The sequence below is a fragment of the Hippocampus comes genome, unplaced genomic scaffold, assembly GCF_001891065.2.
Source record: "Hippocampus comes isolate QL1 unplaced genomic scaffold, H_comes_QL1_v1.1 scaffold113, whole genome shotgun sequence".
Classification (NCBI taxonomy): Eukaryota; Metazoa; Chordata; class Actinopteri; order Syngnathiformes; family Syngnathidae; genus Hippocampus; species Hippocampus comes.
This window is the reverse complement of record NW_017806160.1, coordinates 220,878-247,939: the sequence shown is the minus strand read 5'-3', so window position 1 is coordinate 247,939 and position 27,062 is coordinate 220,878. Positions and strand designations below refer to the sequence as shown.

General features: G+C 43.3%; 2 protein-coding genes across 5 annotated transcripts in view; one reads left to right on the top strand and one right to left on the bottom strand.

Annotated features, from left to right (window-relative positions):
* The first annotated feature begins 11,554 nt into the window (after positions 1-11,554).
* On the top strand, positions 11,555-14,619 carry LOC109531336 (myosin light chain kinase, smooth muscle-like). The gene is made up of 4 exons (XM_019895580.1): positions 11,555-11,639; positions 12,948-13,055; positions 13,217-13,468; positions 14,594-14,619. Exons 1-4 carry the CDS (start codon positions 11,555-11,557, stop codon positions 14,617-14,619), a joined length of 471 nt encoding a protein of 156 aa, XP_019751139.1.
* Positions 14,620-15,636: 1,017 nt separating this feature from the next.
* Positions 15,637-27,062, bottom strand: part of znf385a (zinc finger protein 385A) — a 72,264-nt gene continuing 60,838 nt past the window's right edge. For all 4 annotated transcript variants that reach the window (XM_019895650.1, XM_019895653.1, XM_019895652.1 and 1 more), the window contains 4 exons: positions 23,254-23,562; positions 19,653-19,837; positions 18,623-18,715; positions 15,637-18,388 (listed from right to left, as the gene is read on the bottom strand). In XM_019895650.1, coding sequence (XP_019751209.1) covers positions 18,140-18,388; positions 18,623-18,715; positions 19,653-19,837; positions 23,254-23,562 — 836 coding nt within the window. In that variant the 3' untranslated portion in view covers positions 15,637-18,139. The remainder of the gene's footprint in view (positions 18,389-18,622; positions 18,716-19,652; positions 19,838-23,253; positions 23,563-27,062) is intronic.

Genomic DNA, 27,062 nt, shown 5'->3' with positions numbered 1-27,062 from the left:
TGAGGAGCTAAGTGGTCCCTCTTACGAGTACCAGTCAAGAGGCGAGCAGCAGCATTCTGGACCAGCTGGAGGTGCTTAATGGAGGACTGGCTGACTCCAAAGTAAAGGGCATTGCAGTAATCGAGCCGGGATGTGACAAAGGCATGAATTACTGTCTCAAAGTGTTCATGAGAGAGGAGAGGTTTTACTTTGGCCAGCTGTCTAAGGTGAAAGAAGCTGGATTTAACAACAGCACCACTTTGCCGGTCAAGTTTGAAATCACTGTCCAGTTTAAGGCCCAAGTTTGAGACTGTTGACTTATGATAAGGAGACAGGAGGCCCAAGTCAACAGGATGGGGTGTGCAAGGGCCACTGGGACCAAACAAAGCTCTATGGTTGTCTAAAATACAAAATGTGTAATTCTCTTATTTAAGTTCAGTTTGAGAGCATACTTCTACCTGGAGTGTCAACAAGCAACTTGCAACCTCCTTTTGGAAAATCCTTGCAATGTCTGCCCACAAAGTAAAAATCATCCGAACGACGGCTCATCTTGTGAAAAACTCACAAGAGGACTCAGCCCTCTCTTAAGATGCCACTGTAGTGCATCATTTCATGTCACGTCAGTGTAAGGAAAGCTCGAAAAGGCGAGCAGATGAAACACCTCAAGACATGCTCGAGTAGTGCAGTTTGTTCTGGGTCATCGTCGACACATGGGTGTGCACACGTCGTTTTGCGCCTTGGACGGCGAACAGCAGATAAGAGCCCGCAGAAGTGTCACGCTGTCTCTTGGACGGAGCTGCCAATCATCTATTGACTCACGCTGCCGTGGCCTGAGAGGGAGAATATCAAGTGAGTTCCAGCCTTGAGTTGACAGGGCCCAGTGACGCCACACTTGTCATTAAAGAAGAAAAAAAAAGTGTGACCATAGAGAAGCTGGAAAAGCGTGCCAGTGTGATGCGGACGTTGTGAGACAGCACTGACGTGTGACAACTGGTCCGTTTTCACTGTATTTGTTTGACATTGCATGCCCATATCTGGCGTTGTGATCCAAGTCCAAAGGGGATTCTGCATGTGTGAAGAGAAAAGCAGTTGTTGACACTCACAGGCCATCCCTGCTGTTTGCTCTCGCTTGTGGCGACACACAGACCAAAATAAGCAGATTAAAATGATACTGTATGAAGCCGCAGCAGCTCTCAAGGCGTACTTGTCAATAATTGAGTTAATGGGCTGGCATCCTTTTTTTGCTGGGACATAACATTGAGACCTCTTTATCCTTTTCTTGGAGGCACGGCAATTGACTTTGATGGATCCCGTTTTAGTTGCTATGCACCTCTCCCGAGCTGGGCTTTGACTGGCGAGGTCCTCATACGTTATTCCCATCTAAATGTTAATTTGGAGGCAGTTTTCTTTTTTTGGGGCACAGTGTGCATTCGATGGGCTGCCCCAAATGCCATCATTTTTAGTGTTTTATAGCAATCCCAAGTCATGATTTTAAACATTTGAGTCTTCTGAACCTCTCTTGGAGAAAATAAGACACTCTGAATATGCTTGCACGATTGAATGACTCGCTCCTGTCTCACCCTACATTTCCACAGACGTGTTTTGGTTGGCTTTGTAACACTGCTGCTTATTTTATATCCATAAAGGGCCACAATCCCATCAACAATCAGTGTCTGCTTCTTATTCAAATTTATTGCTATCAAGTCATTGGCTGGCTAGCGAGTAAACATCTTTTGCAGCGGTCCTTCTTGTCACACAAGAACCCCATCATAGACCATTTTCCACCCCAAAAAAACCCCAAAACAAAACAAAACAAAAAAAACCCAGCAGGTAGAAGAAACCGAGCAAAACAAAACCAGTAACAGCACTAAAGATTGTCCCACAGAAGCAATGGCGATGATCTTTACACTGAAACAGGCTCACTTCTTCTTTTACCATTGATGTCCTTTCAGAAATAAAAAGAGCAAATGTAGACACTCGGACCCATGCATGCACATACAGTACATATAGTACACAGTACACAGGGCCTGATTGTCATAGACAGGCGCCGTGCTCTCCACATAACGACGGGAGCATTTCCATTCTGATGCCGACGCAAGGCCAGTCGAGTGTGTTTGGGGCAGTGTTTCCCCTCTCTGAGCGTTCCGGCGCGTAGAGCTTCCTCAGCCTCGACACACCTGACAATATGGTCACAGAAAGTGAACTGCGCTCGGCATAAAAACGGGAGCATCATATTTTCGTGCCAGGGCATTTCCAGTTCATTGTGTTTGTGAATTTAGTAGACCGCGATCTTAATGTAGTTCATCGAGACACAGGCAGACCTGACATCCAAAAGACTCACTTTTGGCTCGTTATTGGGTCATAATGTTTCTTACTCATTCTCAGGATGGATAAATTTGGTGAGTCTCTTTGTTTTCCAAATAGCAAAATTGCAATGCATGCATTGACATGTTTCCTCTACAGCCATGGATGCCTCCTCTATTTGTTTTATGGTTTGCTGACATGCGATGTTTCCCCTCCGGATGGATTTCATCTGCTGCCAAATTACCATTTGCATGCTTTGTGTTTTACGTCCCCAGTGAATATTTTCTGTTCATTGGTGTCTAAAGCACCACCATGGGAGGACTTTCTCATCTCTTGCGCAACAGTTATTTTAGAAAGCATCATCAGGTAAGGCGAGAGCTATATTTAATCGAGGAATTATTATCACATCAATATTGTTCGCGCAAGAGCAAAGCAACACTCGCTACAATATAATCAAAGAAGCAAATCTAAAGCGAATGAAAGATGGAGTAGGCTAATTGGAAGAGTCTGCCTGCTTAAGCTCACACTCAGATACTAAACAGCACTTGCAAGGAAGGTGGAGCTGTTACGGATTCTTTCCATTTTTATGGACGAGCAATGTCTCATTAGCATCAGATGAGTGACAGATTGAGGTCATAACACCTGCATATTAAACTGACCGACGCACGCTCTCGTGTGCCACCTTCCTGCCAGTCATTACTGCTCCCCAAGTGACCTCAAGTGAGCAAATCAAGTCATCAAATGGGAATTTTAAGCCACACCATCTGTTGAGTTTGATCACTAGTGCAGTTTTAAGTACAATATGTTCATTTGTTTAGGACTTGCAAAGCTCTTCATATGGTTGGAATGCAGTCATAAATCTACGGTGTGCCTTGAGATGTGAGTTTAATTCATTCTGTGACCACGCTCATGAATGACAACATAGCTTAAATCCCCCTCAACGAAGTGTGGAGCTGCCAAGGTGGAGAAAAAATACTTTGACTGCCAATTCCATTTGAACGTACAGTACTTGCTGGTACGTTTAAACATGTTGAAATATGTTCAAAAGTACTCGCAAATACATTTGAACGGATTTGCCAGTCAAAATATATTTACTCCACATTGGCAGCTGAACACTTCTGTACTCCTCCTCCATTGAAATTATTCGATAATAGTAGCCCTTCTTCGCAGATGCTGAAGAAGTTTTGCCTGTGGGTATTATATTGGCTCTCTACATGTGTTGCTCCATTGTTTGTGCTCAATTATCCGTTGCTTAGTGGGTTATAACACTGCAACACTGTGCATTAGCTCATCATGTGTTTTTTTTCCAATATATGACATCTACTTGAAAGTGAATTACTCCAATGTCAACCGATTTGGGCTATCTCAAGGCACCAGTGTGTAGTAGAAAACACAGAATCACAATATTTTACATTGTATACAGTATAAGAACCCCCCCGCACACACACACACACACACACACACACACACACACACAAATCAATGAAATGAACTCCAAGTATTAAACGCTTACTAAAGTCTTCGTGTAATGCCTGCTGAACAAATATCCAGTGAAGAGGCAGAGAAGTGCATTCCAAAATTCGAGGGCAACAGAATGCAAGGCTGTCACGTTTGGTTTTTAAATGACATAGTTGTTCAGACACTTGTTTCCCAGAAACCCTAATCTGGACACAGATTTCATGCCACACTTTGAAACCAAACAAACGTTATTTGTTTTTTTTTAGGTGTGCAAAGTGAAATATCCACTTGCTAGAAATAACTCATTTCCTCAATTATCTGATGTTATTTCCTCAGGGAGCTGAACAAATTGCTTTGCTCAACATCTACGAATAAGACCAGCAGGCTCTCCATAACAAGGTCTGACTGCCTGGTCCAGTACGAATTCCAAAATTGGAGGTGAATCTTGCAAGAAAGGTGAGACAGTAAAAAAGCTTTGGGATAACCGCTGGTCTTGAGGTCTGTTTTTCTGTGTCCAAGAGACCGCGCCAATGAAAACCATTATTCATGGAGCATTCACCTCATTTGCCACCTACCTTCAAGTAACGGCGGTTATTGCTTTGTTGGTATGAAGAGTCAGCTCTTGATCTCTTGTGACACCTCGACAGACTCCTGTTTTCCTCTGAAACAAAAGCAGCAGCAGCAGTCAATCGGAAGGACACGCTTCGTGCCGTTGATTCAAAGTTGAACTCTTCAGTAGTGCTACATCGGCTCAAACACCGTGCCACTAAGCTTACTTTTCATTTCAGTTTTTGGCAGGTGTAGAGAAATTGAATCATTAGAAAAGAGAGCTGCACCAAAGAATCACCTTGCAGGACAATTTGTCCCTGCATGGCCTTTCTCCAGGGACTCCATCCACACACATAACAATAACAACAACAACAACAACAACAACAACAACAGCAATAACTTAAAAAAAAACAACAACAAAAAAACAGCCTTGCCAAGTCCCTCTGCTACAACAAGTTCACACACAGACACACATCATTGAGATGAGTGATGGCCCTGGGCTCCACTCTGTAAATGACAAGTGCCATCCATAACAGGCAGGCCGGGGCTGGTAAAGTGATTAAGTGCATAGCGTTCGGTGTCCCAGCAAACATAGCCGGCTCCGTGTCTGTCATGCTCGACATGAAGGCAAATTGCTTAGTGTGTGTAAAACTCGACATTGCGTTTTAGCTTTCTTGACATAGACAATACACACACATACACACACAAACACACACGTGCGCACGGACAGGCTTCATCTTTATTTCCCCTCTACTATTGAAGCAACTGTGACCCAGCCGGAGGATGTCAGGGCGGAAAGGGATGATAAAAAGCCGATAAGATACCAAGAGGAACACTAAATGTGAACAATGTGAGATGTTATAAACTCGTTAGACTTCACTATCTCGTGATGACGTTCATCATAATTCATTAGAAATCTGCTCTGCCTTACATAATGAGATCACCGTCTGTCAGCAAGCATTACGTCCTGGTCATTAAAATGATTTGTTTAATCATCAGACAGTGTTGGACGGAGAGTTGATGTGTGTCTGGTAAAATCCTTGCCACTTGATGAGTGTAAAAAAAAAACAAAAACTTATTAACAATTTGTGGGAATTGATAAAATTCTGACTTACCACAAAACAATTGTCCTAGGACTCCGTTTAGAATCAGACAGGTGTTGTAATGTTAATGGTGGAGTGGATCCATTTAGTTGGCCAATTCACAGGTGCACAACGCTTGGACTTGCGACCTGGAAAGCTGCCGTAATTGCTATTAGTCACACCGCTTCCGATGATTTGTTAGCTGTCATTCGAGTGCGGGCCTCGCAAACTTGGTGCAAACGTGGTCATGGGACATCTGACCTGACGGCTTTTATTCTACAGTGTATAAGACTAAGTAGAATAAGCTAATTATATGATGATGCCTGAAAAAGGAGCGGGGGGGGGGGGTCATTCAACACAATGTTGATCATACTGTCAGTTTGAGGGTGTTGACAAATACTTCGATTAAAAATTCAACATGGGGAGAATTTGGGTCCACGATTGTAGGAACAACATCATTTTTATGATTCCAGTTATTTTATTCATTAAAATGTTGAAGTGAATCCATTTTCCCTGCTTTTCAAAAAATACATTGACTGGTACTGTGTTATTTATGGTTGATGCCAAATTCAAAAGTCACAAACAGCGTTATATTTCACAGCACAGTATTTTAAAAGGACAAAAGAAAATAGTGAAAGGTGATGTTGATGCTTAATTGCAATGTGTGAAATGTGAAAACAATGTTTAATAAAAGAGGGAACGTCGACGTGAGTGGACAAGTCACAACAGGATGTTGCTGAATTACAAGATTGGTGTCTTTCCATCAGGAACTCATGAGCTAATTAAAGGTGGCAACGCTTCCTTCACATTGCATCCATCCAGTGTTTGACCAGCACCGTCATTTCTCGCCAGGCTGCAGGCTTCAAATTGCACTTACTGTGGGGGACTTAAATAGAACCTTCTGATGCAGACATCTGGGACTCACTCTGCTTTTGGGAACTTAAATTGAAGCACAACGCTGAACAATTCATCCACTCGATCAAATGAGCCGATATCACGACAAAAAGAAACACCGTTTCCAAAATGTAGCCGGAAGGTATGTTTTGTGGGGCTCAATTTCCAGCTGCAGTCATGTTACAATTAATAATACTGTATCTCATGAGGTAACTGTGACTGTACCGTGTCAAACAAAACTCAAGCAAAAGCAAATGGAAGTGATCAAACTAATGAAGTCAAACCAGTGATCGCACAATATGTGTCTGCACAGTATTACATCATCATGTCTGAAGCAAGCATCATTTAAGACACACCTGCAGGACGCCAGGACTCTGTTGGATGACAGCCAACAGGTGAAAAAGCAGCTTAATTGTATCCTTTGACATCATTTCATGGTTCCGCCTGTCACTATATTTCGCTGAAAATCAATGAAATCATGCTCAATAATTAAAACGAAGGGACATGCTGAACTGCTTCAGCCCCCTTCATTGAGATTGTGCTGTTCCTTCTGGTGTGTGTGCCTTAGCCACAAATAACTATGTATTGCGTTGTAAAATTGTGTGTCTACATGTGTTGCTCTACCATTTGTGCTCAACTAACTTTGACTTAAGGAGTTATAAGGTTGCATCATCCATCAATGTTACATGCTAGCCCGTCTTTGCGTTTTGGCATGTTGTTAGCATTAAGCTAAGAGAACTTTCCTAAGGCAAAACCATGTGGTTGTTTCAATACACAAAGCTTTGCTTTATGGTTAGTCTGATAATAAAATGGTAATAAACTTGTCTTTCGGGAGACACTACAGGAACATGGAGCAACAGACTCAAGAACACAGTGTCAGTGATTTAAGCAATTTTCATCGCAACAGTCATGCTAAGCGCCCAAGCTAATATTATTGAGGCCCACTGGGTGAGCTCAGGATGCCACCCTTTAATTGGGAATTAAATGTTGCGTCCCGTTTGTTTGTGGTTTGTTCAATATTTTCCTAGTTGTCCCATTCTTTTGTCACACACCAACGTGAACACTGAATTTAACAATAATGAACAAAAGAAAAGACGAGAGAATATTAAAGACAGCAACGTGGTATTGGCGGGAGGTATGCAGGACTGCTTGCAGACCCGGGAGCGTAGGCTATGTCTGGTGCGTTCTCCTCTGTTCTGTGGCAAATCCTCTGACTGTCTGTATGCGTCTTTTCATTTGGGTTCACACAAGTGTTTAATTTTGCGATAGTTGTCATTATTATAGCAAAAGGAGGAGGAGTGTCACTTATTTCCAGATCTGAAAGGTGGCAACCTCTAGGGTGAGCCAGCTTCGATTCTGACAACGCCTTTGAAGATTCCCCCCCTGGTGATTACCCACACCTATCATTTGTTTGTGTCAGCATATTTATCTCAGCCCAAAGCAAAGATTTTGTTCAATATCACCACTAATAAGCCCTTGTCGGCTTCAGGGGTTGCGCCTACCTGCTTGGACGTACGGGATTTGTTCGCTGCACCGGAGCACCATCAATCTGCTGACTTCTGCTGCATCAGTAGGCAAAAGGCTTTCTAAAAAGACACATGCAAACAATAAAACGAATGCTGGCTCAATTCCATTTAGCTGCGAGCGTATTACGCTTGATGGTTCTCGATCACTGTTATTGCTTATTGGGAACATTAACACAAAGTTTTCTTGTTCGTTATAGCAGGAGCAATCAATGGCTGTTTACTGGGCTATTAGTTGAGGCAATTTTCACTTTTAATGAAAGTGTCTTTATGGTGTTCCATTATGACAGTGAAGCATAATATCACATACCTCCTAACAAGCTCTCAGTTTGTGTTCCTGCCACTACAGCACTGTGGTCGTAGATGAAAGTGCAATGCAAACGCGCATGCTGAGTCTAAAGGTAGTTGCTATGCTGTATTGTATTCACTGCTGTGGCTGCCACAACACTATAAAACTAAGTGAACAAGTCATTCTGGCATTGAAAAAAAAAATCTACCGGTAATGTCAATAATCAAACAATATTGTTGCATGCACAGTGCTCTGAAATTAAAATTTGGATCAGAAACAAAATTTCTCCAACATGAGGTCTAACGAAGGCTTTACACTTACTTTTCTTTCTTTTTGTCTTTTCCTTTTAGTGGTTTTTCTTAAATTGTTGAAAAAGTTTATGTTGCCCAGAATGAAGAAAGAAATGTTGTTTTTTTGGAAAATTTTGGGTTGAATTAAGGTGCATGGCAGTGCTATGTATCAAAAAACTCTGAAACCATTCTTTTGTTTAAATGACTTAACTCTCCCCATCCACTTCATCCAGCGCTTGCGGGGGAATTCTAAGGCATTCCCAGGCTAGTCGGGAGACATCGAGCTCTCTTTTTGTAAATGGACCACATATGCTTGCGCGTAAAAAGTGGCACCTCTTGATTTTGGTGCATTTTGCTGATTTTGGACTCCAGCAAGTCAGTTTCTGCTTCCGCCATGTAGACTGTGTGACTCTTCTGCACTGAATTAAAAGGGTTTGGGAGGAGCAATGTTCCTTGGCGAGAAAGCCAGTTGGCTGTGTTCACACCCACAACGGTGCACTTCTGTGAACGTACAAAAAGAAAGAAAACTCTGCGCATGTACACAGCCAGACTACATTTAGATCATAGAGTGCTATAAACGAGCGCAGGGCTCGAACATGGGGCCCACGGTCTCTCCAGTGTTTCCTGGGTCATCCCCGGGGCACCCTCAACTCATTTTGAGACCTTGTTCTTTCGGTCACGACCAACAGCTCTTGACCTCGGGTGAGGGTGGGAAGGTAGATGGATAGGTAAAGCAAGAGTTTCGCTGAAAGAACAGCAACAATATCTAAAATGTAACACTTAAAAGCTGTGTTTTACATTTACATTGTTGTAGTGTTTTATATATCTTAACATTGAAAACAATCTCACACCACATCATCAAGTAAAGTCACAAAAAGTGAGAAACAAGTTAAATTTGTTCTGTGACTCGTACCTCATGCCGGTGCCTTGTATTCATTACAATTGCACGGTGTGATAAATATTCTAGGGTGCATCTTTACCCTGAAGACCTCCAGCATGGTGATAGAGCTGTGAAGTAAAGAGAAAGTCAGATTCCATTTGAAGACAAATGGAATCTGAAGCGGTCACTCTACGATATAGCACTTGCCTCTAAATGGACATCTGCACCTGGAGCAAACACATTGTACTTTGGTGTCCCTAGTTAAACTTTTGTGAGTGAAGAGTTTGAGCTTGTCATGAAAAGCAAAAAATATCGATGTAAAATATAGATATTTTTGAATATATCTATCTATCTATAGATAGATAGATATATATATCTATAGATATATATCTATATATCTATAGATATATATATCTATATATATATCTATATCTATATATCTATAGATATATAGATATATCTATATATATATCTATATCTATAGATATAGATATAGATATATATAGATATAGATATAGATATATAGATATAGATATACATATACCGTATATAGACACTTTACAATAGCCGGAACTGCGGGCTGTTGTAGTCGGTGAGAGAACAGGACATCTTGTCATCAAGCAGAATGCATTATGCAAACACAAGAAAGCAGAAAAATAAAAATAAAGGGTTGATGTTTTAATGCAGAGAGCAAGTTAACCCTTTAAACCCCAAAAAAAAAAAAAAAAAAAAAAAATTAAAAGCAGCTAAAACAAACTGTCCCATGTTCGAGTCTTGGAGACAAACAAGCGACAGCATGCAAATCCTCATAACACAAACATTGGATGATGTCACACAAATATTCTGACATCATCAGCATGAAGAGATTTTCGTTTCATAACTCATGGCTCCGTTAAATTAATTCAGACGTATGCACTTCATGCCCATGAACTGGTCGTTATGAGGAGTGTCCATGAAGAGATCATTTGTCCACAGTCAGCTGTCTTCGAGGATGGAGCGAGAACATGTAATTTGCCTTGCTGTTTTGATGCTAATACAACTGTTTGTGCATTCTGCGAACATAAGTGGACTGTCATTGTAGCTTTAGAGGCCCAATTATGTTATGAGGTACAAAGGCTCAGTTGTAAAAGTGCATCCAGAAAGCATTTTTTTCCCATATTTTATTGCGTTACAGCCTCATCAGAAAATATAATAGATTCATTTTGTATCCTCAAAATTCTACACACAACACCCCATAATGACAACATGAAAACGTTTTTTTTTTCAGATTTATTAGAAATACAACTGTAAGATATTTCATGCCGATAAGCATTGACAGCCTTTACTCGATAATTTGTTGATGCACTGATGGGAGTAATTCCAGCCTCTAGTCTTTTCAAATGTGATGCCACAGGCTGGGCACACCTATCTCTGGACATTTTTGTCCATTTCCCCTTTGCAGCACCTCTCAAACTCCATCAGGGTGCACGGGGAGAGTCATTCAACAGCCATGCTACCATACAGGCTTGATTGGTGGGTGCTGCACAGATGGGTGTCCTTCTTGAAGGTTCTCCTCTCTCCATAGAGGACTTCTGAAGCTTTGACAGAGTGACCGCCGGGTTCTTGGTCATCTCCCTGACAAAGCTCGTTCTCCCCCGAGTGCTCAGTTCAGACGTCGGCCAGCTCTCGGAAGAGTCCTGCTGGTTTGAAATGTCCCCCCATCTACGGATGATGGAGGCCTCCATGCTCTTTGGAACCAGCAGAAGATTTGCGCTCCGGGATAATCTTTTCAGTTGCACTGTACACGTTCCTCTTTCAATTTCGTGTCACGGTTTCCATGTGACCTGGCTTGTGTGAGTTTCTATGTGACCTGGCTTGTGTGAGCAAACTGCTTTTGCTCCCGTGTTTGTCAGACGTCAGGGTAGCAAAGTGTTTGGTGAAGACACGTTTCAGTCCAAAGAATGGGGGGGAGGGGGTGACATTGTGAAAGGGCAGAATGACGCAGGGGCAAGTCAAGTTGACAGAATGAAAGGCTTTCCCTGAAAGTTTGGTGCAGTAAGATGAAAGAAGAAGTCAGGCAGACTGAGGTTGCATTAAATATTGAATAACACATGCATGTCTGTGCAGTCAACCGAAGGCAAGGATAGCTCTGGCCCCCAATAATATCCTGTCCTCTTCAGGGAAATTAAGTCACAACTATTCTCACAACAAATAGACAAACATCCCACTTCAGGGTTGCACAAAATAGCTCCGGTTCCTCCTGGTGATCTCAGCTTATAGCGTGGGCTTTCGGTAAACCTTGAGCCAACATCAACGAAATATCTGAAATGGCTCTATGGTTTGTGGATCCGGATGACCGAAGGCAGGCACTTAACTTGTTGGCATGGCAGCAGCCGGAGGCAAGAAGCGCTGGTGGGTGGTCAAGTCCAATTGTGTGTAACACAATCAATGACACCAAGCTGTCCAAAGAATGGCTGCGTGTTGATTGCAAATCATGTTGGATTGCGAGAATGCATTGTACTGGGTTTTCCGGTAAAAGCGAATCAATTTAGAACAACGCTTTTAAAATGGTGAATTATGGCAGCTTGCAGCTCATGCGGTCGACTTGACTCCTCGTGGCTCCTTGATGAAATGCTGCCGCCACAAATAAAAATACAATCCATGTGTTTCTGCTTACCGCGCCATGATAGGCTATGAATGCCAAATATTTAATCTCTTCTCTTCACTGTTTAATATTTTAAGAACTGTTTGTGCAAAAACTCTATGCAGTGTTTTTATGATTGGAAACATTTGAGGAGCTGATTATCAGGTTTGCGTGGACGCGTGTTGTCAGGCAGAGTCCAGCCTTGGAAAGCATGAATTCCCATTAGGCCAATGTAAAAAAAAAAAAAAAAAATACAAATGTTGGGGGTGTAGGAACAGAAAGCCGACAACACCAACAAAAAAAGCAGGGCTATATAAAAAGGAAGGCAGAATGTGTGTGTGTGTGTGTGTGTGTGTGTGTGTGTGCGTGTGTGTGTGTGTGTGTGTGTGTGTGTGTGTGCGTGTGTGTGTGTGTGTGTGTGTGTGTGTGTGTGCGTGTGTGTGTGTGTGTGTGTGTGTGTGTGTGTGCGTGTGTGTGTGTGTGTGTGTGTGTGTGTGTGTGTTCAGCTAGTTGGTGGGAAAATTCGTCCAATTTCACTGTGAGGGTGGAGGCCGTTGGAGTCAAGTGAGTCATCATCGCGTTGCGGAAAGCAGTTGGAGATGTGATGTGCACTTTGCAAGAATGGACTGCATGGACCGTCATCCTGATGGAAGTAGCCTCGAGTTCCAGATTGATTTTTGATTTGAGTTGTTTACACCGTCTAAAATGGAGACTCATCAGAGCAGAAAGAACTTGCAGAACTCAAGTCTCAATTTGGTGTTGGAAGCACGATGACAATGGTGTCACTGCACAATTTTCATCTTCTTCAATCTTATACTGGAGTCTTCTGCATATTTTTAAACACACTATTTCCCATTTCCTTATGTATGTATATATAAGATACAAAGTCAAATTTTTATATATGACTTTGGAATGTGGGAGGAAATCGGAGTACCCGGAGAAAACCCATGCAGGCACGGGTAGAACATGCAACATTCCACACGGGAAGGCCGGAACCAGAATCGAACCTTGCACCTTGGCACTGTGAGGCAAACCTCTCACCAATCGTCCACTGGGCCACCCATATCTATCTACAGGCTCCCTGAAGATAACTGATGTACGCCTCATTGATAGTAAATTGTACACGTGTACTGCAGAGAACCCAGCCGGCAATGTGTCCTTAAGCTACAATTTACACATCCAAGGTAACTTTGTGGGGTTTTATGATAAAGTCGGAAACAATAACATGTTTGTTGAGAGCACTTTCATGTTGATAGAATTCATGATAACGGCACTTCTCTCTAAACTGTTGACATTATGGATAGATATGATAAAACACGTGTCAAGGTTGTTCTTTTGTCCTTAGCCAAGCCCAGGATTCAGCCCGCACCCCCGCTACTGAAAGCCCTGGTGGGACAAACAGTCACGCTCCCATGTGTGGTCCAGGGGGAGCCGAGCCCAGAGGTCAATTGGTTTCACAATGGTCTTCCTGTTGGGATCAAGGACACGTCACCCTTTAGGATCCAGCACGTCAGCATGGCTGACAAAGGAACTTACCAATGCGTGGCTCGCAACAGCGCTGGACAGGAGACTTTGGAGATCATGCTGGAAATTCTTGGTGAATTCCTGTTCCTTAATACCAGCCTTTTACAGCTCAAGTAAAAAAACAAACAAAAAAACACTCGACTTTTCTTTAAAGTTTGGATTCAGTGTCTACCACATACTACTAATCATAACATAGGGTCAACTAATCCTACTATGTCCATGTTTCTATATGTCCATGTTTCTATCTATCTATCTATCTATCTATCTATCTATCTATCTATCTATCTATCTATCTATCTATCTATACATTAGTTCTCGAATGTCTTACCTGCGATGGCAGGATCTTCACTTAGATACAATTTTAACTTTGTGAATACAACTACTTTCTATGGTGTTCTAATTTATTGAGAGACCCGATGTATGACTATTGTGTAAGCACATTCAAATCACTTCATATAGTGCAAGCATCAGTTAAAGAATCCATTCAGGCTTGCTGGTTGACTTCCAAGTTGTTAAAAAAACGCTTGCTTGATTCCTCCCTCCCAAACTCCCTCCCTTCTTTCCTTCTCTCTCTCTCTCTCTCTCTCTCTCTCTCTCTCTCTCTCTCTCTCTTTTAGATCAATAAATGTCAGAAAACACTGAACAGACCTCAAGTACGTACAGAAATGAGCCACAGAGTGAGTTGCACAGTCAGTACAGCAAGGCCATCTAACGGCCAGCTCTTGTATTGTATGTGAGGATCCTGAGAGCTGCACTCAGATGAATGTCAGGAATGCTGGAAAAGAAAGAGCATGAAAGCTTTCCACTCTGCAGAACAAAGCGGCTTCTCATTGGACAACAGGAAGTCTGTTTCTCAGAGAGGATCCTGAAAACTGAAAACTGAAAGGAGAGGTCGATAAAAAAGTGACTCAAATTTCATTTGCCCATGATTCAAATCCGCTTGACAATTCCACCATTCTTTCCTTGAATAAATCGAATATCTGTTAGTGAAACACATTTTGATCCTGTGCAAGCAATCTACAGGTTTGATTGAGGTACATTCAAAGGATCTCTTTTTCAGTGTTTCCCTAAAAAATCCAAATCAAAAAGCTTTTGCCTTTTCACGACTTGTTTCCTTGCATCGTATATGTGACCAAACAGCTCAGCAATGTCTTGCGCATGCTGTGCCTTTTTAAATCTCGGTTATCTTGTGTTTCAGGTTCGGACTATTCCAAAGTAAACTGAGCGTGTCATTCCACATTCAAAGATAGACAGATAAATTCCCCTGACAAAAATTCTCCACTGGTTTGAGTAATGATTTATTGACATTTTCTTTTCTCCAACAATGTGTCTGTTTATACCAACATTATTTTCCATAAAGGGCATTTTTCATTTTTAAATTACATTTATAATGATTTACTCACATACACACGTGTTATTCAATGTCATCTTATTGCAATAAACAATAGTAGCCAGAATGAGTCAGGTATTGCTACAGTTCATCATACAAACTCTTTGTCCATCCCACAATGAAATTCAAAAATAACTTTATTGGCAAGACAAAGTTACATGGTTGCCTCTCTGTCTCTCTCTCTCTCTCTCTGCAGGAGAGACGGAGGGCAGAATAAGGCTAAGGCTAGTAGCCTAAACACAGCTAACATGAAACACCTGCTCTGAAAATAAGAATCTAATAACCCCCCCCCCCCCCCACCCCCCAATTCTGTGAATAATGAATATGAGTCATGATGATTGCTTCAAACATCTGGTTTGCGGTACACTGGATGAAATGATGGACCAGCTCCCAAATGTGCAGGTTTCCTTTTCCAGTCTTGTATTAGGCCACTTTCAAGCTCCACGTGGCATTCGACAGAAGGGAGCCAGCGGGGTCCCATCCAGCACACACACGACAACACGTACAGCACAGGTTGCTACACACATCAACAGCAACGAGAGCACAGACCCTGGAATCGTTCCTCACTCGTAAAAGCGCCGAAACATTTTTGCTTAGGCAACAAAAAGAGCACGACGGTGGACGTTGACAACAAGGCCAGCCTCTTCTTGAAGTTGATCAACCTCAAAGAGTTTTAATAACACGACGACAAAAGCACTCTGCCAGTGTTGCGAGTCTTGATAGCTTTTGTCTGAGACCTCTGGTGTTGTACCCTGTTCCCAAAGCAGAGGTTATCCAAGCAAAAACCACAACAAAAAAGGCCCTTCAATATGCAGGGTCACTCCCGAAAGCCAATTCTTTGTTTTATTTCCCTCTCTCTTTCAGTCCGGTTTAGGAACCCTGGGGACAGTTCACAATCCTTATGGAGGAAAAAGTCCGTCTGCGTGTTCCCAATTGACATGTATGACTCCAAACAAAATGTCACAAAGCTAACAATAAAAAAACAACAACAAAAATATGCTCATTGAATTGCAAGTGAGACAAAAAAGGTAAGACATTAGAATTCATTGCTTCTCAATGAAAGGGCACAGTGTACATCTCGATAGCTGAGTTGCGGCATTGCTCGCTTTTGGGTTAGCACTTCAGAACGCCTCCCGCCCCTCATTCCAGGGCCTTAAATCTTTCCGGATTGTGTCATAGCGTTGCTTTTCTTTGCTACCGTTGCTCATATTAATACATGGGTTGAAGTCAAAGCAAACGGCGTGAACTGAACAAAGTGCCCCCCAGTCTTTGTGGAGGAAAACCAATCGTGGGGCATTTCATGGCTTTCAGCTTCTGGAAGAAAACAAGTGACCTTGTTGCATTTGACCTCGCTGCGGTTCTGGTTCAACTGTCATTCCTATTCAAGATCATTGCGCGAGGCATGTATTTGGCTTTCATCTGGTCTCTATGACTTTATTTTAAATCTCAGATTTTCAATATTAATGTGTTTGCTTTTATGTATAAAAGGGCGGGTGAGGTAGGGAAGAAAGTTGGAAAAAATGAACGCGGTTCAGATTAACTTCGCAGGACCCAAACGTAAGGCTGTTAGCAGATGCAGCTTGGTTACATAAGCGCACAGGAATCAACCTCACCAGCCACAGTGTTAAGACATGGCTTGATGAGTGAGACATCTCTTCTTGAAAGCACTTTATGAGCTCTCACCAAGAGTTCATGGTGGAAGTATAGCAGTTACAGTACAGCAGAACCTCGAAAGTCAAACATCCCCAAATGAAAAACTATTTGGGGTTCAATTCAGGAAAAATATGCCTCCAAATGCAAAACTCGGGGGTTCAAACCATCATCGTGTGGGACGAAATGCCAACCATATTGCTATAGCTGCACTCATTTTGTGTTTTAATGGTTTAGATTAATACCAGCGATGGCAAAAGAAAAAAGTACTCCTCGGAACAGAAATGAAACTAATTGCGTCTGGCTGCTGTGTACTATATGAGCACCACAGTTCATGCTCATACCGGTTAAAGTACATCTGGAGGTGCATTTTTACTTTACTAAGCAAATGTTAATTAGCATGTAGCCGAAAATATAACGCAATGAATATAACCAGAGAAGCCAGTCAGCAAATTTGGCACATTTTTACTTTGCCAGAAGTGCACTCAACCTCAGCGGAAGCAGCCACTGGTGCCTACTGACTCAATCAGTACTAAAGATGACCAGTAGGTGGCGGTATAGCCACAGAGACAACTTACTGTTCCCTCTTCATTACTGGCTGTCGGCAGCAAACAATGAGGACGTTTCTTCTATTCTAGCTTGATTACACTGTGGTTACCTTCTCTTTACACTTGTACGACATGCAGTAAGGAATGTTCAAATGAAACAATTTAAATCACCTGTGGAGTTAATGAAGGTTTGTCTCAACACATACACTACTCACTAAAAGTTAGTTGTCGTTTGGGTAGATACTGGGCTTACGGGGCAAATTTCAGGGTGAACCTAAAATGCACAGTAACTTATTGTATAGCCCCAAATGCCTCCTTTTTGTGAGCTGTGAATATGTTGTTTATCTTTTTGAAGAATGTGAACAATTTGGAAGAACAAATTGTACTGATTATGTTGTACTGATTATGTTCCAATTTAGAGGTTCCACTGTACATCCCGAACTGTTTCTACCCTCTGTGAGGTCAGCCCGGTGGAAATGTTTTTGCTGGTGCAATCTATTTTCGAAATACAGATGTGTCCAAGGTCAATCAAAAATCTGTGCAAACACTTCTCTCTCTTCAGCTTCTCGTGGTATGACAAGGGAGCTCACGCCTGCTTTTGAGCAGACATTGCATTGCATGTGGTTGCTGTTACAAAAAGAGGGGCTGCGGGGGGCGTTTGCATTATGACTAGCTACCACCGTTCTACTCGATGTGGAGCACACCAAACGTTGACTATTTCAGCAAAGCGATCAATAAAAACCACATTATTTTTAAGTAAGATGTGAAGAGGACATTTTGTCATGGTGAGAGGAGAGAAACAACCCGGTGTGGTTTTGGTGGTGTACACGTGTTTCTTTTGTAGCTATTCGGTCAACCGTGGCTGATTGGGACAAAGTGCAAGGGAGCAAAGTAGGCGAACTGGGAAGGTTCGGGATGTAGCAGGAAGTTCAATGCATCAGGAATAATTATGTACCTCTTCCATCTGCAGCTCACACGTAAGTCTCAGAAATGGAGCAAAGGTTTCAGGTAAAGGGAAATATGAGAGATTGCTCCTCCCTCAAGTTTTTCTCTCAGTACATATTTAAATAATTTGGATCAGGTGTTGTCTGTGGATCATGTTTGTGTCTTCACAGTGTGCTTTTGGAGTGGCTGATCCCGATCAGCGGGTAACGTGTCAGTACGGGGAGAAGAGGATGGGCCCGTGGGTGGTGCGGATGGGCCCCGGGGCCGGTCTCAAGATGGCGTGGCTGAGGGTCGGTCCTTGCAAAAGGTGGTGATGCGGGTGCGGCGCCGGAGCCGCTGCGCGGAGAGCCAGCGGGTTTGTGGAAGCGGCCGCGGCCATGGCCGCGGCGACTGCTAAGGGGCTGGGGAGCAGGCCAGCCCCCAACGCTTTGGTGAGACCCTTGGTGAATGTCAGAGAAGACTAAAGACCACACGGTAGCCACGGTTGTGGGGCAAGAGAGAGACGAGAGAAAGATAACAATGATTAGTTCCAGACTATGAACATCAAAGCTGCCTTTTGGAGGAGTTACAGTTCAACTAAGCCTGAGACTCAACAAAATGAGTTTGGCGACCTTGCAGTTCAACACTGTCACGTTTGGGGCCTCCAAATGTGCAAAGTGCACCACAGGAAGAGAAAGACGTTTTGAGAGGTTACCGTCAGATCGGCTCCCCTGTGCTTCTTGTGCCGGCTGAGGAGGGGGTTTGGCTTGCCCGCCATGCCGTCTCGGTGCCTTCGACTTGATATGTGCTGAAACAAGTGCACATGCAGCAAAAACACACATGTGACATGACTCTCATTTACTTGGACTGTTGCATGAAATTCATTCACACTCTGAATAATTGTGCGGTGCGTTGAGATTAGAGTGACGCATGAAATTCATTCACACTCTGAATAATTGTGCGGTGTCTAATTGAGATTAGAGTGACGTGACTTCGGAGTTTCTCAAGCTTCAAGCCTTCGTTCGGACAATTCTTTGCTTTGTTGAACAATTCAATGGAACAATTCTTGAAAAAGAGGCTTCAAGCCATTTATTTCCTCACCCAGGTTATTGCTAAACTAAACATAAAACAAAGCAAATGAAACCACTTAGGAAAGTCCACAGTATGCATGTTCTCCTCGTGCCTGCGTGGGTTTTCTCCGGGTACTCCAGTTTCTTCCCACATTCCAAAAACATGCACGGCAGGCTGATTGAACACTCTAAATTGTCCCTAGGTGTGAGTGTGAGCGCGGATGGTTGTTCGTCTCTGTGCGCCCTGCGATTGGTTGGCAACGGGTTCAGGGTCTCCCCCGCCTACTGCACGAAGACAACTGGGATAGGCTCCAGTATGCCCCGTGACCCTTGTGAGGATATAGTGGTTCAGAAAATGGATGGATGGATGGATGGAAAGTCCACTTGGCTTAATGCTAACAAATGCCTTAGACAGGCTAAAAAGTAGCATCAATGCCGCACTGTTTTCAGCCTACAAAGAAGAGATATTCAAACACAACTAGTGGAACAAGTTGCAACATATGCAGACCAACGATACAATTGTACTCAAGGAATATTTGTGTCATCCTCTGTAAAAAAATTACTATTAGTGCAATTCACTGAGCTTTGTTGTGACCATCTCTGTGTAGAGTGACAATACTTTTGTCCGTACTGTATACGTTTAAAGAAACGTAGAGTGCAACCTCTTCCACCTACCTGTTTGAGTTGCAGTTCAGAATTGACCCGCACATTGCAGATCTCACAGTGGAAGGTTCTTTCCTGAGTGTTGGGGTCCACCGGGCCACCTCCCTGCTCCCCACTGGGCTTGGGACCCAGGCGTGGATATGCCTTGATGGGGCCCAGCCCACTCCGAGCCTCCAAAATTGTTTTGTGTTTGGTACCTGCGAGAGAAACCTGATGCTTGCATCACACTAATGAGCCACCTGAAACACACGCGCGCGTGCGCGCGCACACACACACACACACACACACACACACACACACACACAAACACACGCGTCTGCACGTCACTACTGCTGTTAACTGCTTCTAAATGCTTCTTTATAATGCTCTCAAGTGGCCTGAATGAAGGGAAATGTGTGCCCACTATTTCTCTTTAGCTCATACAGTGTTGCAGTACCAAATGTTACTGTTCACGAAAGAAGGCTTTGGTCATACATCTGCGTGGCAGGTGAGCCCCAAAAGATGAACTCCAGTTTATGATTCATGTGTCGTTTTTATTGCAATTGTTGATTGATGTCCCATTGGGTGGAGATGGGTGGAGGTTAATGTATACCGAGTGTCACATGTGTCCCACGTGTGCCTACATGCATGTTATTTGTGGATCCATTTCCGAAGGAAGAGTCCTACAATTGCATTTTATGGCATCTGACTTTGGGCTTTGAAGTCTGTACGAAGGCCTACGGCTTTGCTAGTCCGCAATACAACACCAAGTGATTATGGTGCTGTATGATATGATATGTATGTGTGTGACAATAGGATAGTGACCAATTCCACAACTTATCTATCTGGCGGCATAAAAAAGGCAAATTAAAACAATGCAGTCAACACGAGGCTGTAATTACAGATTAAAGACCCTATGAAAGGAATTCAGCAAATTTGTCTCAATGTAAAAAGGATGGCACGGTGGTCGACTGGTTTGCACATTCGCTGCACTAGATTCGATTTCGGGCCCCAACCTTCCTGTGTGGAGGTTGCATGCTCTCCTCATTCCTGTGTGGGTTTTCTCGGGGTACTGCGGTTTCCTCCCGCTTTCCAAAAGGTTAATGGAACACTCCAAATTGTGACTGTTAGTGTGAATGATTGTTAGTCTATGTGTGCCCTGCGATTGGTTGTCAACCAGTTCATGGTGAACCCCAAAAGCTGCTCAAAGTCAGTCGGGATAGCTCCAGCATGCCCCCTCGCAACCCACATGAGGAGAAGCGGTTCAGATATTGGATGGATGGATGGATGTTTCTAAATACAATGTATGTTAACCAAATCTACAAGACATTTATTTTCACTCTACAGAGACTACAACTTTGACATACAAGTCAAAGCAATCAAATGATGCTTTTGTATAAAAATGGCGTATGCAGCATATCGGAGAGATAAAAACGAGGCATTGCCTTTGTATTTTAATGCAATGCTGCTCCTGGGAATATATGAAGTGTGATGTCATTGCCTGTTTCAAGTGTGTCAGTGTCAATCATTTGATCATGTTGGGGGTCATACTCGCACATCAACAGCTTACATCCCCACCCCCCTCCGTGCTATGCCTCCCTACCCCCGAAGGAAAGCCACTGGCTCAGACTCAGACTTGACTCTCCCAAAGCCCTTTGAACTGAGTTAAAGTTTCAGAATGATGGAGGGCTTAGGGCTTAGGGTTAAGGGTGAGGTGCGTGGAGGCTCCACTGAGAAGGAGGACGGCTGCTTTCACTCAAGGCCAGAAATGTTCTCTTGGGCTGTCCCTTCTCGCCTTTCTTCTTCTATTTTGGTCAGAAAATGGATAGTGCAAGCGGATTTGTTGTCTCCTGTGAGCTTGCCTCAGATGTGGACACCAACATACCCACAAGCACACTTCTGTCAATAAAAACGTAGCCGCTGTGTTTGGCGAAATGTTTGACAACATTACACACACTTTCTTCCGTCTCTTCTGTGCACTCGCTCTGTGGCAGTGCTGCACACGTCTTCATTTTTGGATCCCGCAAACGTGCAGTTTTGTTTTGGGGAAATGAGCGCATGTCATTGATTCCAGAACATTCCAACTCATTTGGAGGGGGCTGGACTTGATGAGCAGGAATCATTTTTGGAGAAGTGTTTCTTTTGATACTTGCATTAGCAAGTGCTGGCAGAACCACGTCACTCAAATCAATTGTTTAATCTAAATCCCTGTACTTGCAAATATTTGGTGTGTTACAAGGCTTTTCTTTGTTGCGTATGTCATCATAGGATAAACTTCTAATCCGTAACCGACTAAAACAAGGGCTAAAACAACTGAACCACAAATTGCAGTGAAATGTAAAAATCAAGAAACCTGCCTCTCCAAAACCTGGATGAAATATAACCCCAATGAATGCCTGCAGCTGTGCTACCCCCCCACCCCACCCCCCCAAAAAGAAAAAAGTGGCGGCCTCTTACTTCTAGTTACACATGCTGTGCATTCGGATTGTCAATACATGTGAAAGCTAAGGAAAAACACGAGCACACGGTGCATATGTTGCGTAGTACTAAGGGGCAGATCAGATACAAACAGATACAAAGTGTTGCCTCGGAGGAAAAAAAAGGGTCACAGGGAGGGCAAGAAGGATTAAAACCAGCAGAGGCTGAGAAAGTGACACTGAGACAAGCTCTGTGTTTTTCTTACACATAAACAAACATCTTTAGCACACTGGAAGGCAAGCTGCATGTAGCCAACGACGAGAGAAAGCATTCTCACTCGTCTGCAATCGTCTGTCATAGTGTTTCTCAATATTTAGGGAGGCAAGCCGCCCGTTTTAAACAAGATCACAGGCACACCAGCAAACACAAAAGAAAATATTTATATATATTGATGATGTAAAATATTGATGAGTGCCTCAATTTACTCACAAATTGATTTAGTCATTGTGAAACGTGGGCCGCCTGTTGAGCTGAACATATTTGCAGGGTAGCGTGACATCTTCTGGCGTGTGAATGTCAGCAGGGGGGGCTACACCTTTATTGCACCTTGTACCATCTAAGCAAGCGAAGAGCATATCTTTGTTGGGCCTTTCAATAAATGTCGCTATCATAGCTAGATGAACAAAGATGTATTCGTGATTTAAAAACACATTGCTTTTCGAACAAATTACACAGGAAAAAAAAGGTTGCGCTGGACTGACTCCATTTTATTCTGTCGGATGGTTGCATGAAATCAAACCATCTGAATGCAGAAACATTTTTTAAGTCGACTAAACATCTACTAAGAAATTGATCAGAATCCTGATGTTTTGTTTTTTGTGCCAAAATAGAATGGAGTCAATTCAGCAAACATTTTTTTCAGTGTAGGTGAAATTGGATTATTTGCCAGAGCCACTTGGTGATCTGTCACGGCACACCAGAGTGCCACACAAGCCTGCTTGGGTATCAGTCGTCTTTCATGTGGGAGACGGTAACATGGGATGTTAGAAGATACGGAGGTTTTAGTTACACAGAGGTAGCATATCTAATGATCCGTGCCTCCTTCTGGAACCTTTGACGCGGTCATCCTAATGTTCTGACCGTTACCCCAATCAAATTGCCTGCTAGGATGTATTTCAAGACTTTTGTACATATGCTTTTTGAATACAACACCCACCTTTGTTGTGAGCCTCCAGTTGCGACAAGGAATTGACAGCCACCTTGCACAAGGAGCAGTACAGCAGCTTCTTTGCCTTGGCCTCTTCCGTCTCCGGACTGGGCGGGCTGCCGGAGGCCGGCGGCCCGGTAGATGCTGAGATCAGGGGCGGCTCTGAGTTGAGGATGCCTGGTAAAGAGGAAGAAGTGGAGCCCGTGGGAGCGGCGGGACATATGGAGGGCGGCTCTGCGGGTGGGTGAGGTGGGCTGCTCTGAGGGGGGAGCGGTCCGGCAGCAAGCGGGGTCCCGTTTAACAGAGACTGTGTTTCATCTGCGGGGCAAAGTGGGGTGGCGGGGGAGGTTGGAATACATGAAATACAGTGGTGAGACATCTTTTCTGCTGTCATTAAAAAGGTCAACTTTAAAGTGTTTTACTTTAGGCTCAGTGTGTTTAAATGTGGTGAAGCGGGTGTCAAGTGAAACCGCAACGCTAACCATGTGGAGATCACACAAACCAGAGCAAAGCACTTGCAGGTGCAAATAAAATAGTTTCATTTCCGGCCGCACATGCCAAACGTAATGAAAAACTGTTTTTATGCATTGAAATTTGACATGAAAGAGATGGGAGGCCATGGCTTGAAGATGTTGTGTCGTTGAGGTAGGAAGCCGATACTGCAGCTTGTCCATTTTGGTTCTTTCCCACACAGCTGTTACTTTTGGTCATGCTTAAGCTCAGGCATGGCACACCCTTTGTCACAGGCCCAAGGCAGGAAATACAAAGAAAACGTCATGAAGTGACACGTCCGCTGACTCGGACTTTCCCCGGTTTACTGTACTTTACATTTGTTCTTGTTTCTGTGATGTATTTCTTTCCTATTCTATGGATGTTTGTGAACCTGTTAACACTGATATGTACACACACACACACACACACACACACACACACACACACACACACACACACACACACAAACACACACACACAAACAGATGTTTTCGATCAGCCTACGCCATGCCTGTGGTATTCACCCTGGGTGTTGTCCGAATAAGACGCCCTAAATTTGGGTGGGTTACTCCCCCACACCCCCAATGAGGGGAGACCATTAGGCCCTTCTCCAAATTCCTCTGGACGTAGGGCCAAATTCAGCACCACGGTAAAGCCCCCGACCAGATTATGGCATTAAAAGGAGATTAGGAGATATTTGTGGTAAGAAAGCAAATGCCGATTTCAACGCCTCAATTGCCTTGTAGAGGTTGCTGCATGCTTTGTCATGACAGGCCGTAGAGCACTCATATCTTTATGTTCCATGAGATCATTTTGGAGCTATGCAAAAGGAAACTACATCCACAGTTTCATGACATCACTTCTGATGAACATGCCATCATGAAAGCTTTCCATTCCGGAGCCTTCCAAAATCACAATCTTCTCTTTTCCACACAGGTTTGGAGGTTTCCAGCTGCAGGGTGGTGTCAAACAGATGTTCTTTTGGAGAGTTTTTTTCCTCACTCTGTTTTGGTCAAAATTGAGCCCTCTCACTTGTCCCATGCTTTGAGCCAGTGTTTGACAGCCTTTACATGGTAAATATGAGCAGGCTGCTTGCAATGCTTAACAGCGGTTGCAGAGCAAGTCGATTGAGGGGGAAGCTTGAGTAGATTAGAATCTAAATTGAGTACACATTACGCACCCAAATCCTGCCAAATTCTGAATCCATAAAATGGGATTTGAATTCAAGTTCGGAGGACTATTGATAAAGGATCCATGGAACAGTGCTAGAGCAAACCGTCACATCTGGTCACGTTCATAGCGCAGCTGAATGCCCCCTCGTGTATAAACCAGGTCATCCAAAGGCTAAACTCCTCGAAGCAACACTCACAGAAGTCCATTTTTGTCACTGTCATCAGCTACGCAGTGGATTATCTCAGGATTTGCTATAATTACCCTATGTTTGCTTATAGCGAGAATTTAACTGCATGATCTCCAGAAAACACTGATAGCGCCTATTAAAGACTGACAAGTGACCTTCCTTCCTGATAGTTGGCCTCAACTCCAAAAAGACAAAAATATTCACTAGAGGTGGGGGGAGGGGGGTGGCAGTGTGGAGGGCAACAAACAGAGCTAACTCAATCCAGATGCTTTATAGTAGTCTGCCGTGTGTGCATCCTTAATCCATACCAGGAAATTAAAGTTACGTATCATATGTTGTTGGTTTGTTGGTAAAGTCGAGGGGGGTTCAGTTTGAACCAAAAGAATGTCTGTTGTTTGTGGAGAGTAAAAAAAAAAAGGAGAAGATGCCTCAAGTGTAAAATTATCTGACATGGGTTCTCGGAAATCCCAACATTGGCATTATAAGGTTATGTTGTGGAGGGCGCTACCACCAGCATATTCAGCATTGAACACACAAAGTGTAACTATATTGTGGAAAACAGAAAAACTAAATATTTCCGCACTGAAACATTTTGAAGTCAAGCCAAGTGAAAATAGAGCTCATCAATTCATTTTATAGCACAGATCAGATTGATGTTGATCCTGCCCATTTCAAATAATAAAATCAAGCCATTGTCTTCACTTTGTAACACTGTGGGAGTATCCGCTGAATGTGCTGAAACCGCGCCTTGCTCAAGTGGCGAGTGTCATTTGAGTGCCACGCAACTTTTTGATACCCATACTTCCCTGCAAAATGTACCCACGAAGAGCTTCTGATGGATAGTCGCGGGGCTTTCCACGGGTAGCCACTAGCTAGCTCGCAAGCTAACCGGGGAACAACTAGGCTGGCAGATGGGCAAGATGCTCGTCCACCTCCTTGCTTGTTGTTGTGCCACTTTGTGGGTCCACATAACACGAACGGTTCAGGCACAGTTCACGGTTCATCAAAACACGGTGGCGCACGCCATTCAGCCTGTGGGTCACACCACATGACTTTGCGCTAATTACATAGCCCAGAATGCTTTGCATTCCAATATATGCTACAGCGTAGGCCAGAATGACACGAAATGCAATTTACATGAGGACATTGAGCTCTTCTGTAAATTGTGGCATCAGAGAAGAAGCATTTTTGGGATGGACACTTAGTTAGCTAGCCAACCGCACACTTTTCTGGAAGAAATAGGCCAAGTACTTACAACAAAGTATCTTGCGCTGGATAAGCGCTGCTGGGAATGAAGAGGCCTATATATAGTTCCTATGTAGTGAATGGGGTGAGGGCTCACGCTGGACTCCAAGTTCATCACATGGCCAAAATATCATAAAAATTGAAGTTGTAAAAATGGTTAACACTCTACCTCCACAATTGGGTAATACAAGGTGTTTTAAATGTGTTTGCCATGCAACCTTAGTGCATGTCAGACTGTGTAATGCACCATAAGAGAGGCTTCAGCAATTGGCATTTCACAGAGACCCTTCCCCACAGTCCTGTGACAAACATTTAACATTACACTACCACTGTCCATACAAACGTCGTACATACCTTGTTGTTACCTTAGCTTGCAAGCAGCCAGGATATTACAGATCACTTAATTGTTTATGAACGAGGAGCTCTGAAACTTAATGCTCAACTTGAGAGAGCTGACCCGCATTCAAAATGCAGGCAGGTGCCCTTCACTGTGTCATGTCTGTGTGCAAACATAGCCATTTTATACAAGACATATTTTACATTTTTTGATGATTTCGAAACAAATTCCAAAAACAATAAGAAAAATGTGTCCTGGGATGATTTTCTTCCACTAACCATTCAAACGGAAATCCTGTCAGCCCTTTGTAATTTAATGCTCGAGAGTCACGCAACCTAGCTCACATGAAAGTCATCTATTTAATTGACCTTGGGGGTATGTGTG

Coding starts and splice junctions, on each gene's coding strand:
- LOC109531336 (XM_019895580.1), top strand. CDS start 11,555: ATGGCTCTATGGTTTGTGGATCCGGATGACCGAAGGCAGGCACTTAAC. Junction 11,640..12,947: donor GCCGGAGGCAAGAAGCGCTG/GTGGGTGGTCAA, acceptor ATCTATCTACAG/GCTCCCTGAAGATAACTGAT. Junction 13,469..14,593: donor GATCATGCTGGAAATTCTTG/GTGAATTCCTGT, acceptor CTTGTGTTTCAG/GTTCGGACTATTCCAAAGTA.